The sequence below is a fragment of the Rattus norvegicus genome, chromosome 19 (assembly GCF_036323735.1).
Source record: "Rattus norvegicus strain BN/NHsdMcwi chromosome 19, GRCr8, whole genome shotgun sequence".
NCBI lineage: Eukaryota > Metazoa > Chordata > Mammalia > Rodentia > Muridae > Rattus > Rattus norvegicus.
In genome coordinates, this window is record NC_086037.1 from 57,709,241 (window position 1) to 57,722,418 (window position 13,178).

Below are 13,178 nucleotides of genomic sequence, written 5' to 3' on the forward strand. Positions count from 1 at the left end.
GGTAAGTGGGTGTGTGCATTTCACAAAAGTAGTTTAGATGATGCAGGAAGACTGTCGCTGATTTTTAAAGCTACTCACAGTACAAAGCACCTCTGCTTCTACCCAAGACATTTGCTTGTGATGTGCCCGAGCTGTGGTGTCAGGTAAGAGTATGAATTTATTTTAGTTCTGAATTTATTTATTATGAATGTATTTGTATTTAAGCTCTGTTTTTTATTGGTCCTTTGAGAATTTCATACAAGCTGTTTGTATCTGTTTCCGTTCCCTACACACCCAACCTTGTGTCCTTATTTATGAGATGGATCAAGTGCTATTTGTGCTTTGTGCTTCTTGCTATTCTCTTGGGTGTGTAGCCATTCACTGGAGTGTGGAGGACCAGCCAGGGACCACACCCCTAAATGAAAACCGATTCCCGTCCCCCAGCAGCCACCAGCTCTCAATAGCTCATCAGGTAGTGGTAGGACTCGTGTGTCACTCCATCTCCTTGACAGAACCTTGACTGGCATAGTGTTGTGCAGGCTACCAAAGCCTTAATGTGTACTCCAGAAGTGTATTCATTTATAAAACCGAAACACTTTCTACTTCTTGGAGAAAAAGAATGGTTTATGGACCGCATTTCTTTGCTTTTTGTTTAGAAAACTAAAATCATTACTAACCAGGTTTTGCTAGCTCCGCCGTTCTTTGTAGAGTTGCTTGTTTTCGAGCATCATCTCAGACCTATCATTAAAGCCTCTCTGTTCTTGAATGCTTTTTATTTTGATTTATTTCTGCTTGAATTTTGTTGTCAAGTATCTGTTGTTTTCTTTTATTTTTCCCTCTAGGATGTGTGAGTGCTGTCTTTCCGCACGTGCTCGGCAATAATTGTCACCTTAGGATTAGTAGCAAACAGCCAATTTAGCCTTAAAACGTTCTCATTTTCTTGGCAACAACTTGACTGAGCTGTGACTCACGTGCCCTACAGTTCCCGGCCACCCCATGTTCAATGCAGCCATGTTCTGTGTGCTTAATCATTTTAGAGGAACACCTGTCTCCCCAGCTAGTGGGAAAACTCTGCATCATCTGCAGATGAAACCTGCATCCACTTTCCTTTCATTCTCACCTCAGACATATGCAGCTGCTTAAAACAAAAACTCAACAGACTTGCTTATTCTGTCTCATATACATTGAAACCCAAACTGTGTATGGTTCTGTGACTGGTTGCTTTCCCTATATTTTAAAGTTCATCTATGTTGAAGCTTGTATTAATATCTTATTTCTATGGTCAAATAATATTTCATTATGGGAGTAGATACACTTTTTATCCCTTAATCCATTCATTGTTTGAGAAACACTTGAAATAGCCCCACTGTACTTTTCAAACAGTGTGAGTAGGGTCCTTTAGTCATTTTTAAGTTGTTTTGTGGACACAGATTTTGATCTCCCTTGATCTTGTCTTAAAAATCGAACCAAAGAACTGATAAATTCTAGCACATCCCAATGGGCTCGTTATTTTGGGAACCACTGTAACATTTTGAGGCAGGCTTTTTGACCTCTACCAGTTTGGTCCACATGTTCCTACTTGGTTTGCACTGAAGAAGGCAGCCATCTTGTTTTTCGTAGCTGCTCATTCTGTCTTTCAGGCTTACTACCCTGTATTATGCATTATGTATATGATAGCATAATATATGTTATGATAGCAGAATCTGTTTCTGAGAGGCATTTTTATGTTGCCTCAACACTTAAAAATATCCTCTAAGCTGGATATATTTTCATTTCCTGCTCAGAAATTGGTGGACAGTATTTTTTAATTTTCCTGCACCGAAGATTTTGGACAAATACGTGATCAAACAAAATTTTCCACTTTAGAGAAGACTTGCCCTTTTTAAGTGATTGCTTGAAGGAAAAACTATATTTAAAGGTCATTATTTAATGAAAATGCATCCAAGTGTTATACATTTGATATTTTTCTGTGAAAAGGAAACAATGACCTAGAAGATTTATGCAGCTTGTGTTTTAAAGAGTTTTTTCCAAATGTTCTAAATTTCTGTTCTTAGTTACTTTTGGGACACTGAGTCTTTCAATCACTTTTATTAAATGTGCTTCTTCCAAGTTTACCCAGAAAATCTATCAAGTTAGGAAAGATGGTTGAGAGTTCCTTGTTCTAAGAAACGTTTGAGTCTCTGAAATTCATCTTGTCTGCATTGACTGGTGTAGTGGCCTGAGAAAACACAGCTGCCAATGATTCATTACATAATCAAAGGTTCATGGATGCAGTAAATAACTTTGCACAAGTTAGGTGCTCAGACTAGGAAAACAATATTGACTAGTGATTTGCTTAATCCCTCCCATTTGACACACTTCCTTCCAGGCAGCTGTCTACCTATGAGCCACTAAAGAAGTAGGGATCAATCCATTTCAACACATAATCAGATAATATAATTTTCTTAGCTTCTCTATATCTGGTAATCTCCCACCTTCTATAAATTTTTATTTCAATGTTCATTATTCATCTCATCTTGTTGGATTTTTTTCTAGTTTCTTAATGTTGTCATTTTATCATAAAATCCTTCCTTTTCTTCTCCCCCTCTTTTTTAATTTCTCTTCTTCTTTCCTGTTCAATAAAAAAAATTGAATGGATTCCTTGGAACACAAAAAATTGAACATGTAAGAATTATTCTAAGGTTTCTAATCATTCTGCTAACAAAAGAAAATATATAGTTTTCTTCAACAAGTACTTATTGATAGTAGAGTGCTTGCACTGAGAGAGAGAACGAGAGCAAGAGAGAGAGAGAGAGAGAGAGAGAGAGAGAGAGAGAGAGGGAGAGGGACAGGGAGAGGGGGAGGGAGAGGGAGAGGAAGAGAGCATTCTTATTGCATGTTCTTGGCTTTTGCATTCTCTTAGAAAGAGAAGACAGTAATCCAGTAAGATATATGTTATGATAGATGCTAACAAGCTGTCAAGAAAAAATGGTTAAATTATTATAAAAGGAAGAAAATTTTAAATAATATGATTGCTAAAGACTGCATTGAGAAGGCAAGCCTGAAGACAATAAGGAAACAAGGATTGAGTGTATACTTGAAAGAGTCTCAAAATAAGATGAACCCGGAGTAGTGATGCAGATGTGGGGATGTAGCTGATAGAAATGTATAAATATGTGTTTTTATGTAACAAAGTGTTTGGGGTACAGAGAGCAAGTTGTGAATGGTAAACGAATCACGTAAGAAACTGATAATCATGATAGGGAGGGCTTGGGAATCTTTGATTCCAGCTTCAGTGAGCTTGGAGAATGCTAGAGAGCTTTAAGGAAAAGACCATGGTGACTTATGTTTTAGTGAGATTCATCAGGGTAGGACCAAAGCAAGATGCTGGGTGATGCCATATTATTAACTAGATTGGAGCATCATCATGAATAGGAGCACAGTGCGATGGTGAGAGATGTGATTGTGGGTATTGTGTAAAGGGAGGGTTAATGAAGTTGCTGTGAATTGATGTCATTTTTCAAGAGGAAATATGAAGACTATGACAGTGATGTGTTTGATATGATAGTTAGAAGTATAGAACTGACATTGATTGAAATGAGAAATACTATTTCCAGGGTCAAGAAGTTGGAATTCTTGCAAGAAGCTTCATTTTTAGACATCTAAAAGCTGAGATGTCATCAGTCATTGAATGAGAGATGTGGTGTAGTCACTTTAAAAATTCCAGGCTTCAGACATATGTTCATATGTAATACATATGCTAACATCCACAGAATAGATCAACTGGAGTTATTGGGGTTGAAGATGTGTAGGCACAGAGTCATGGAATAGTCCAGAAGTGATAAGTGGAGGTGGTGAGGGGGAAGAAGGGAGAATTATATAGCACTAGTTCAAAAGGTAGAAAAGTGTGGGTGTCCTGTGCTCTGAGTGAAAGAAGTATTTCCAGGGAGGAAGCACAATCAACTACATTAAATGTTGATGGCTTTCATAAGACAAGAATTGTTACAACTGAAAAGAACTATGTGGAGATCATCATTGACATTGACAATGGCTTGTTTAGGAGTTAGTTAAGCTGAGCGTGGGAGATTAAAGCCTAGAACAGGCTCATCAAACAGTGGGTGTGAAACAATGGGGAAATTAGTAATGGGCGGGAAGAAAAGTAATATCATAGAATTGAATTTGGAAGATGGGAGGATTAATAACACAGTTGTGCTGAAGGAAGAGACCAATCACAGACATCTTTGGAATAGGAAGAATTTTAGATTCTACACAAAGGATACAGTGTGTAGATAATGGTAGCAGGGAGACGAAGTGGGTAATTAAAGATTATGTCTTGGGCTGTTTATTTTTATAGAAGTTCAAGGATGAAAAATGGGACATTGCATGCTTGGAAACAGAGCAGGTCCAAAATTACCTCCTAAGAACATGGAATTCATGAAAAGCATTAGACATTTAGACATCTGTGGTGTTTGCAAATTAGCATGTAGTATTCTCACTTGGCATTGTGCTCTATCCAACATGTATTTATATAGGGTGTACTTTAAAAAATATATATGTATATATATGTTCAAGCAAAGACTATAATCTATAACTAAGTCATATGTCCAGGAGTCATTAGGTAATAAATATGAATAATGTATAAACTCTTATTTTTGGTGAGTATAGTCAGTGAAATACTTCATCCAATTAATTACTATAGAAAAGTTTCCTCTGGGCATGGGAAATAGAATCTGGTATGTCTGACTATAAATGTATTTGAAGGGCCAATGTATTATAATTAAAAAATGGTGATGGGTCTAATGTAAAGTATGTATGTTTGCAAATACAGAGAGATGTTACAAGCTCTTCCATTCATACTCCATGAGAGTGTTAAAATATTTCAATAATGTTCTCAGACAATAGTCTGAGTGTCTAATTATTTTTAACCTTAAATGTGTGACTAAAGGAAGTTCATTTTCATTGGTGTGTGTGCAACAAAGAGCTCTTAATTTGTGCTTATTTATCTTATTTACACACAAACAACTCTACTTCATGTTATTTAAATGTCTAAGGTTGGTCACAAATGATCTATGGGTGAATTTTCTTCTTCTCAAATGGGAAACTGGACTCACCGTTTAGTGCATAGCTATATATGTTAATGCAAGGAATCAGTAGTGGATAGACAGATGTATTTTGAATTTGCAATACATCCTTCTTTACATATTAGCATGCTGTTTGATAGTTCAACTTAAGTTGCTTGAGATAAAGAGGATATGATGTATGGAAGGATCTCTTTTTCTGGCGTCTACTACAACCTTACATACTTGCCAGTGTCGCTCTGACCTTCACAGGATTGAAGTATGAATAAGCAACATCAAAGTGAAATCAATTTTGCTCACTTTGTTTACAATTTTGTACATCCTTTTGTACATAGAATGATAGTAGATGGATCATTGCATCAAAATTGAGCTGTGCAGATAGCTCAATCCGAAAATGCTTACTGTAGAGGTAAGGGCATGTTAATTCAATTCTAGCATCTATTAGAAAGCCCTGTGGAGACAGATCCAGGTAGATACCTGAGGTTGGCTGACCAGACTATCTCTTACTGAGTTTGAGCACTCACAGATTTATCTGGGTAGCTGGCCCATGAGCTTTAGGAATCCTCCTCTCAGCGAGAGACCCTGTCCCAAAAATGAAGTGGACAGATCCTGAAGAATGACACCCGTGGCTGACCTTTGATGGTTTGCATGTGCGTGCATGCTTGTGACCCTGCACGCACAAATATAAATGAACAATGCACAAATACTATTCTTCCAGCCTCTTGGAAAATAAGATTGTCCTTGAAAATTTAAACCATATATATTAAAATCCTTTAATGACAAAGACAATCTCTGCTCTGCTTTTGTAAGAGGTAAAAATAATGCCCACTATATCAAATGTGTTGGAGGGACAGCAAGGGTATTTTACTGTATGCCAACACCCATGGATAGCTCTGCTCTCTTTTCTACCGATCTATAATCCACACACTGAGATTCTTCCCAGCCAGACTTCATTTGCTTCACCCTCATTTTTACACATATGGATTTCTATGCAGGTTCATAAATTGTTGAAACCAATAACTGAATTGCTAAAAAAAAAAGAGGAACCAGTGAATTATTAAACCAATACATAGGTTTTGGTGTTCCAATGAAGCAACATGTAATTGATCTTGGTGCTTTATTCCTGTTAAGAAATTTCTATTTTTTAGCTCACTTTAATGGTCCATAAATATTTAGAAGATGCATTTGACTGCTAAGATATTCCTTATGTCAACATTTTAATATTATGTGTGTGTTTGTGAATTTTACTTTTAAGAAGGGATTCTCATCATTTTACTCCCTCAATTTCTTCATATCCCCAACCATAAAAAAATACTACTCCTTTTAAATGCTTAGAAAATTTAAAAGTACATATAGTGTTAAATAGTGCTAAATTATAATTCCTTAAGGCTCTTCATAAAAATATTTACACACAAAATCAGATACTAATAATATGTTCCTACTTTATATAAATGTGAATAAATCTTCATCCTGATGTATAACAGATGCATATGCATTTATGTACATATACACATTATATAGTTATGGAAATCTAAAAAGCAAAGTTTTCACGGCAATTCATTTCTCTTTACTGATTTATATTTGTTTAAGTAGATATTTTACTTTTTCTTTAGTTAATTGTCACTATTAATAATATATAGCAATACATCATGATGCACTATTTGAGTGTACATGTTAATGCACATGTGTGCACATACACATAGAGGCCAGAGTTGACATCAGGTGTCTTCCACAGTCACTGTCCACATTGTGAGAAGAATGGATCTCTCACTGAACATGAACTTCACCTGTGTCCTCTAACCTATCCCTGGGATTCTAGAAGGATCCTGGCCCACCTGGTTTTATGAGGGTGTTGGGGATCTGAACTCAAGTCCTTGTGCTTGTATGACAACAGCTTTACTCTGTAAGCCCTCCCTTCAGCTTAGCCTTCCTTATGTTTCCATTGAGGTAATTTTTTTTTTTTTGGAGATGGGGACCGAACCCAGGGCCTTGCGCTTGCTAGGCAAGCGCTCTACCACTGAGCCAAATCCCCAACCACTAGAGATAATTTTTTAAAATGCGTCTTACTTACCTAGTAACAAATGCAGTACTTCAGCACTGCTCCTGGGCAGCTTAGGGACTCTCCAACCCCCTTCCTTACAGAACCCTCTTTCTAGGGCAGTTTCCTGCTGTAACTACAGATCTCTACCTCTTCCTTGCTCCTGTCTCCATGCCTCCTTTCTCTGAGACTGCGCAAATCCTCTTGGGTGCACTGGACATAAGGAGCTGGGACATCATGTGCCATTGCACACTATTCCAACAGTGTAAACGTTGGCCTTGGTTTTATTGTAATTGTCTTGAATTAGCATCAGTTTCTTAATCTCATGGATGTGAATTGTTCTTACCTCTTTCCCTACCTATTGTGAATTTGTTAAATGGGGTCTGCCCACTAAACAAAACATAGTATTATATGTGTAACAGTGTCTTAGCTTCCTAAAGCTAAATTGTTTTCACGAACCTGGGAGCATTTATTGTGTAGGTAGAAGCAATTCAAAGATTGTCCTTCAGACTCAACCGTTCCCTGAAACCTTCTGTATGAAGTTTTATTGAGTTAGTTATAATACAACATGTAGCAGAGGAAACCTTGATTTTTATAATGTATTAATGTAGTAGTCAAATAATATTACATGACTTAAACCTTGGTTCTGATCACTCCCTTTTTAAGCGTATGAGATCATCATATATAGCAACATCCCATAATTTAAAGTTGCACACTTCGACTTTATATCTAGTGTTTCAAGAGAAAGGCACGTTGCTCCTTAAAAAAGATCAGGTAAGCAATTCAAAGAGCACAGAGATACTGCTGCCTCTTCGTTGACCTTTTGTAATTTTCGTGCATCCTTTCATAGACTGAGATATGATCCAAGGGTCTAGTATAGAAGTAACTATTTAAAGAATGTAAGGCATAGCCTGGGCAGAACTCAGATAATATGTAAATTTACTTGGCTGGGCATGAGGAGGTGGGATCTCACGATTATGTTTTTTTCCAACTGAATAAATTCAGTTTTAAATTGTCCACGTGTAACAGAAAATTGACTTTTGAGTCAGACAAAAAGAAACAGATAAAACAAACAAACAAACAAACAAGCAATAGACTTAGACAGTGTTCCTTGCGGCATTAACAGAAAAGAAGGCAAAAATCTAAGGGACATATAGAGCAGGTCAAGTTTGTGATTTCCATGTAGCTGGGCCTCTGCTGTCGGCTTCCATAATGAATTCTTTCTTTAAGACACCGGCTACTGGCTCTGGAAGACCAGTGTGTCTTTCTTATAGGAAGGTAATTCAGATAGGAGAATTTTATTCCTTGTTAAGAGGGTGGGTGGAGCGGCTTCATACTAAGGATGCCCCTAGTCCTGGTTGATGTGCTGAGAAGTTGCTGATGGCAGCTGAGGCTCGTGGCTTATTTCTCTGATGATTCTCCACATCACCTCAATATATTCAGCGGGATTTCATCCTGACAGCCCTGCCCGGGAATTTGTATTTCATTTTCCATATTTCTTCCTTCACACACTCAAATATTTCTTTTTTCAAAAGAAGAGTTGCAGATATCCACCAGTGCTAGTCAAGATGGAAATACTGTATTTAGCTAGCAATTATAATCAACACAGAATTTATATTCATTAAATCTGAATGTGTGTGAGGGGGTGGTGTGAATTTAGTACCTGGGCTGAGGTAACTGGGGAGATCTGAAGAGAGCGTTGGATATCCTGGAGGTGGAGTTATGGGAGTTGAGTGCTGCCTACTGTGGGTGATCGGAATCAAATTTTGGTCTTTTGTAAGACAAGTACAGAGTCTTAGCTGCTGAGCCATCTCTGCAGCCCCTACACGTTTGGGTTTTCCTCAGATCTCTAAACAGATATTCCAAGCTCCATTTTCCATATTTTCTTAAGTATTGAATATTTGTAAACTTTTAGAGTAAGCTTTCACCTACCTCCCTGTCGTAAGCAAAACAAGGAATGACTATTGAATGAGAAATGCATTTTCATAACTACAACTGTGTTAGTTATATGAGAGCATATCTAGAATGCCGATTTCAGTGTGAAATTGGCAAGGCCAATAATAGGGATATTTGAGAATGTAAGTTTATGGCAAGTGTGATTTGCAAGGAGCGGCCCTAGGGAGTTTTTGAGTCATAACAACTAGGTGTTTACATTTTCAAAATACAGAAATATTAAGCAATTAGCCAAGGCCTAGCAGATTCTTCAGATATTGCTTTAGCTGAGTATAGAATTTTTGTTTGCAGACGTTTTTGTTTTCTTTCTTTCTTGTATTGTGGGCTTTTCTGTAGGAAGCCTTCTGGCTGTATGTTGGAAAGAATTCAGGTTTTCATCTCCATAGGATCTCTTCTCCTATGCCTGTGCATCTGTACCTAGTTAACAAGGAACGAGATTTATATTGGATGGATGAATGGTGTTTTAAAACAGGCATGGTGCTAAAGGGAGAAAATTCAGTTGTGGTTATGAAATTCCTCATACGTCATGGATTTGTTTTCTCCTTGAGTTTGTTCTTTTCTGTACTTGTCTAAACAGGGCCATTTTGGAATGCAGCTTCCTTTAATACTGAGGCTTCCTACCTCCACTTCCCCACATTCCACGGAGAGCTCAGTGCAGACGTGTCCTTCTATTTCAAGACCACGGCCCTCTCTGGGGTGTTTTTAGAGAACCTGGGAATCACCGACTTCATACGAATAGAATTACGCTGTAAGTATCCTTTCCAGAAAGGTCCTGGGACACAGTCATCTATTCCTGAATTCTTCAGTTAACTTTTAGGAACTCATATCTCTTGTATGAAAAAAAAAACTACTTTCCAAGAAAATAATTTAATGTTTAACAAGTGATAATTCAGTAAAAATATTGATAAATTCATTAGCAGCGGAAAAAGTTGAAGTAATTAAAATTGAGGACAAATTTTCGGTTCGGGACTAATATTAATTACAAAATTACTTAATGAACCACTTATTATTTTGATATATTCATGGGCTGCTATTAATAGCATAATATCCAATGCATGTCTCACGCTGTTAAATTATATAAACTTTGAATCAATGAAATGATCATTTTGTATGATCAATTACAGATGCTACTTTTGGGTTCTCTCTGAGCCATTGGATCTTTATCTTTGTGAAAGATTAATTCAGAGAAGAGACTTTTCAAAGTTTATTGCATTTTACCCCAAAATGCATCTCACTGACTCATTCTACCTCAGGAGAGTCATGTCTATTTGGGTGTCGTTGCTTCCTTTTATATAACGTGAGCCTTGTGTCTAATGACGGCTGTGAGGCATTGTCTTAAGTGTATACAAGACTCACCTGGAAATCCCTCCTATCTGATGTTTCCAGCACCCACAACTGTCACCTTTTCATTCGATGTGGGGAACGGGCCTTTTGAACTCTCTGTGCACTCCCCCACCCACTTCAATGACAACCAGTGGCATCACGTGCGAGTGGAAAGGAACACGAAAGAAGCGTCCCTTCAGGTGGATGAGCTCCCTCCAAAGATACAAGCTGCTCCCACGGATGGCCACGTCCTCTTACAGCTCAACAGTCAACTCTTCGTGGGTAAGCTGCTCTTCTCAAACACAAAAGGCACGCCGCGAGTCTAGAGATGCGCCATGGTAAAGCTATCCCAACTTGAAAAATGGTGACACACACCTAACAGCAGAGACAAAACATTATCGATAGCCCAGGTTCCAGTCAGTGCCAGCTCCCCCATTCCTTCCTAATAACTAGTCCATGTAATAGGTATTTTCCCTACTCTAGATTGAGGTTGGGTGGCTGGGGTTCAGGAACTGCATTATACCCTGAAATTCACCTAGTTAAGAGATGTGAATTTCTCTGCGCTACGCCCTCACTCTGCACACATAACTTCTTAATATTCATGGCTTGTTAGAGTTTGTGTGTTATATCAGGGCTTCTAGTGTGATCTCGGAAACATTTATTTCTGTTTTAAGAAATAAGGAGCCACTGTGATGCCAGTCAGGGATGTTTCTTCTCAACTTGAACATGTTGCATGAGAACCAGGCCAATGGTAGGAAAGGAAAAAAAAAAAAGACAGACCTCAGAGACCTCAGTTTCAACACCTTCTCTTCTACTTTGTCCTTCTTATTATTGGCTCTCTTCTGATAATTTGCTTATATGTCCACTGGCTCAGTGTTTGCAAGACGCCAGACTGGAGTTCCTCTTCGTGGGTTTAATTTTCTTTTGCGTCTTTGCTAATTGCTTTTGCAGAAGTTACAGACCATGAAGTTCAAGGATTATTGTTTATCTGATCCCAGCTCATACATTTTAATGTAAATAAAGACTTGGAGACACGATGAGGCAAGATAAATGATGAATTATCAGAAATTATAACCCAGACATCTTTCATGGCTATATTTAGAACAGAATTCATTGGCAGCTTCCCCCCTCACACCTTCAGCTGCCTAACAATCTTATTAGCATCCTTTCTCTGAAAGGAATGAGCTTGCTTGTGACATATCTGACAAAGACATATTTAGGTCTTCTAATAAATTTATGTCCTCATTATTTTCATTATTTATTCTTTCCCTGAAAACAAATTTAATGAATAGCTTCCACAACGGAAGCAACCTGATAGCTATTCTACTCACAGACTTGTGGCCACTCAGCTGGCTTATTTAAGGGGGTAGAAACCATAAAGTACGCTTGGAAGAAATATAAAACTTTTCTCTTAATGCCATACTAGAAGCTCCGTCAGGAAATGGACATAGATATCTCTTGAATTCTAAAAAAAAAACTGAGAGATGGTCACAACAAAAAAAATACTGCAATTTAAAATCTGTCAGTGGCTTGGAAATAGCCTTACTATTCTTAGAAATTGAGAAGGCTGAAATTGTCCTCGAATTTTTCAGTGAAATATGTTGCCGTTTGCCTGTAGATGACCTTTCCTCCTTGGGAGGAATTTCAACTTCCGAGAGATGGCATCACTATATATTGTACCTGATAGGAATCCTGGCCTTAATTTGATTTCAGGTGGTGGTAATGAAGTATCGTATGACATCAGAAAACTGCTTTGAACAGGCTTGGGCCTTTTGCCATCAATCATATGCAATAATTTGAATAAGGATCGAAGAAATTTCATCTTTATGGAGGCAATTAGTCGAGCCTTTGACATCTCCATATGTGTTCAAACTTAGAGTGGCTGGGCCACTGGGAAATTTAAACAATGGAAATCTTGATTATGTTTAGGGCAAAGGCAGCGGGAAAAGGAGAGAGGTCGCTGCCAAAAACGTCCTGTTTGTCCTATTTGCAATGAACAAAGATCTTCATCCTTACAGATGATTGAGGGTATAATGACACACCGCAAGGCAATGACATCTGACTGTCAAAATGCCACCTCAGGGGCTGCTTTTGTTGTTACTCCTACCACCAAGTAGATCACTCTCAGGAGAGGATGGATACCTTTCAAGTTCGGCAAGCAATGGACACAGCACAAAATACTAATCTGCCAATTTACAACATTCCTATCAAACAAATCATTGTATTTCTTTTCATAAGTTTACCACTAAAGACTTCTTGCCTTGCAGGCAGACTCCATGAGAGACAAATTATAATTAAAAAGGTTACACTGAATTAGAGCTCAGTGGGTGACAAATGAGTAAAATATCATCAGTAATTAGAGAGAATTTAATGAAGCACTTACTATGAACAAAAGGTTCTCTGCCTTCTTATGAGTATATTTCAGTGGAAGAGGTAAGAGTAGCCAGTGGTGAGAAATATATATATGTGTATATATACATATATACACATACATACATATACACACATATTATATATATACATATGCACACACATATATATACACATATGTGTGTATACATGGATATACACACATATATATGCATGTATATATGCATATATATTCTAATAGTGAGAATATATGCATGTATCATGCATATATATATTCTAATAGTGTGAGAAAATAAAGTAGAAACAGAACCAGGAGAAGAATGAGTAGGGTCTTGATTAGTGTTGAGCATTTCCATCTCAAACAGGGCTGTGGAGAGATGTTAACACTCGAGTTGACACCAGAGGAAGTAGAGATGGGCCACGTGAACTTCTCAGAAGGTAGAATCCTAAGTGCTAAC

At 37.7% G+C, this 13,178-nt stretch overlaps 1 protein-coding gene across 3 annotated transcripts in view; it reads left to right on the top strand.

Moving 5' to 3' along the window:
• Positions 1-13,178, top strand: part of Cntnap4 (contactin associated protein family member 4) — a 287,727-nt gene that overhangs the window by 231,794 nt on the left and 42,755 nt on the right. For all 3 annotated transcript variants that reach the window (XM_063278059.1, NM_001107432.1, XM_039097771.2), the window contains 2 exons: positions 9,605-9,775; positions 10,414-10,632. In XM_063278059.1, coding sequence (XP_063134129.1) covers positions 9,605-9,775; positions 10,414-10,632 — 390 coding nt within the window. The remainder of the gene's footprint in view (positions 1-9,604; positions 9,776-10,413; positions 10,633-13,178) is intronic.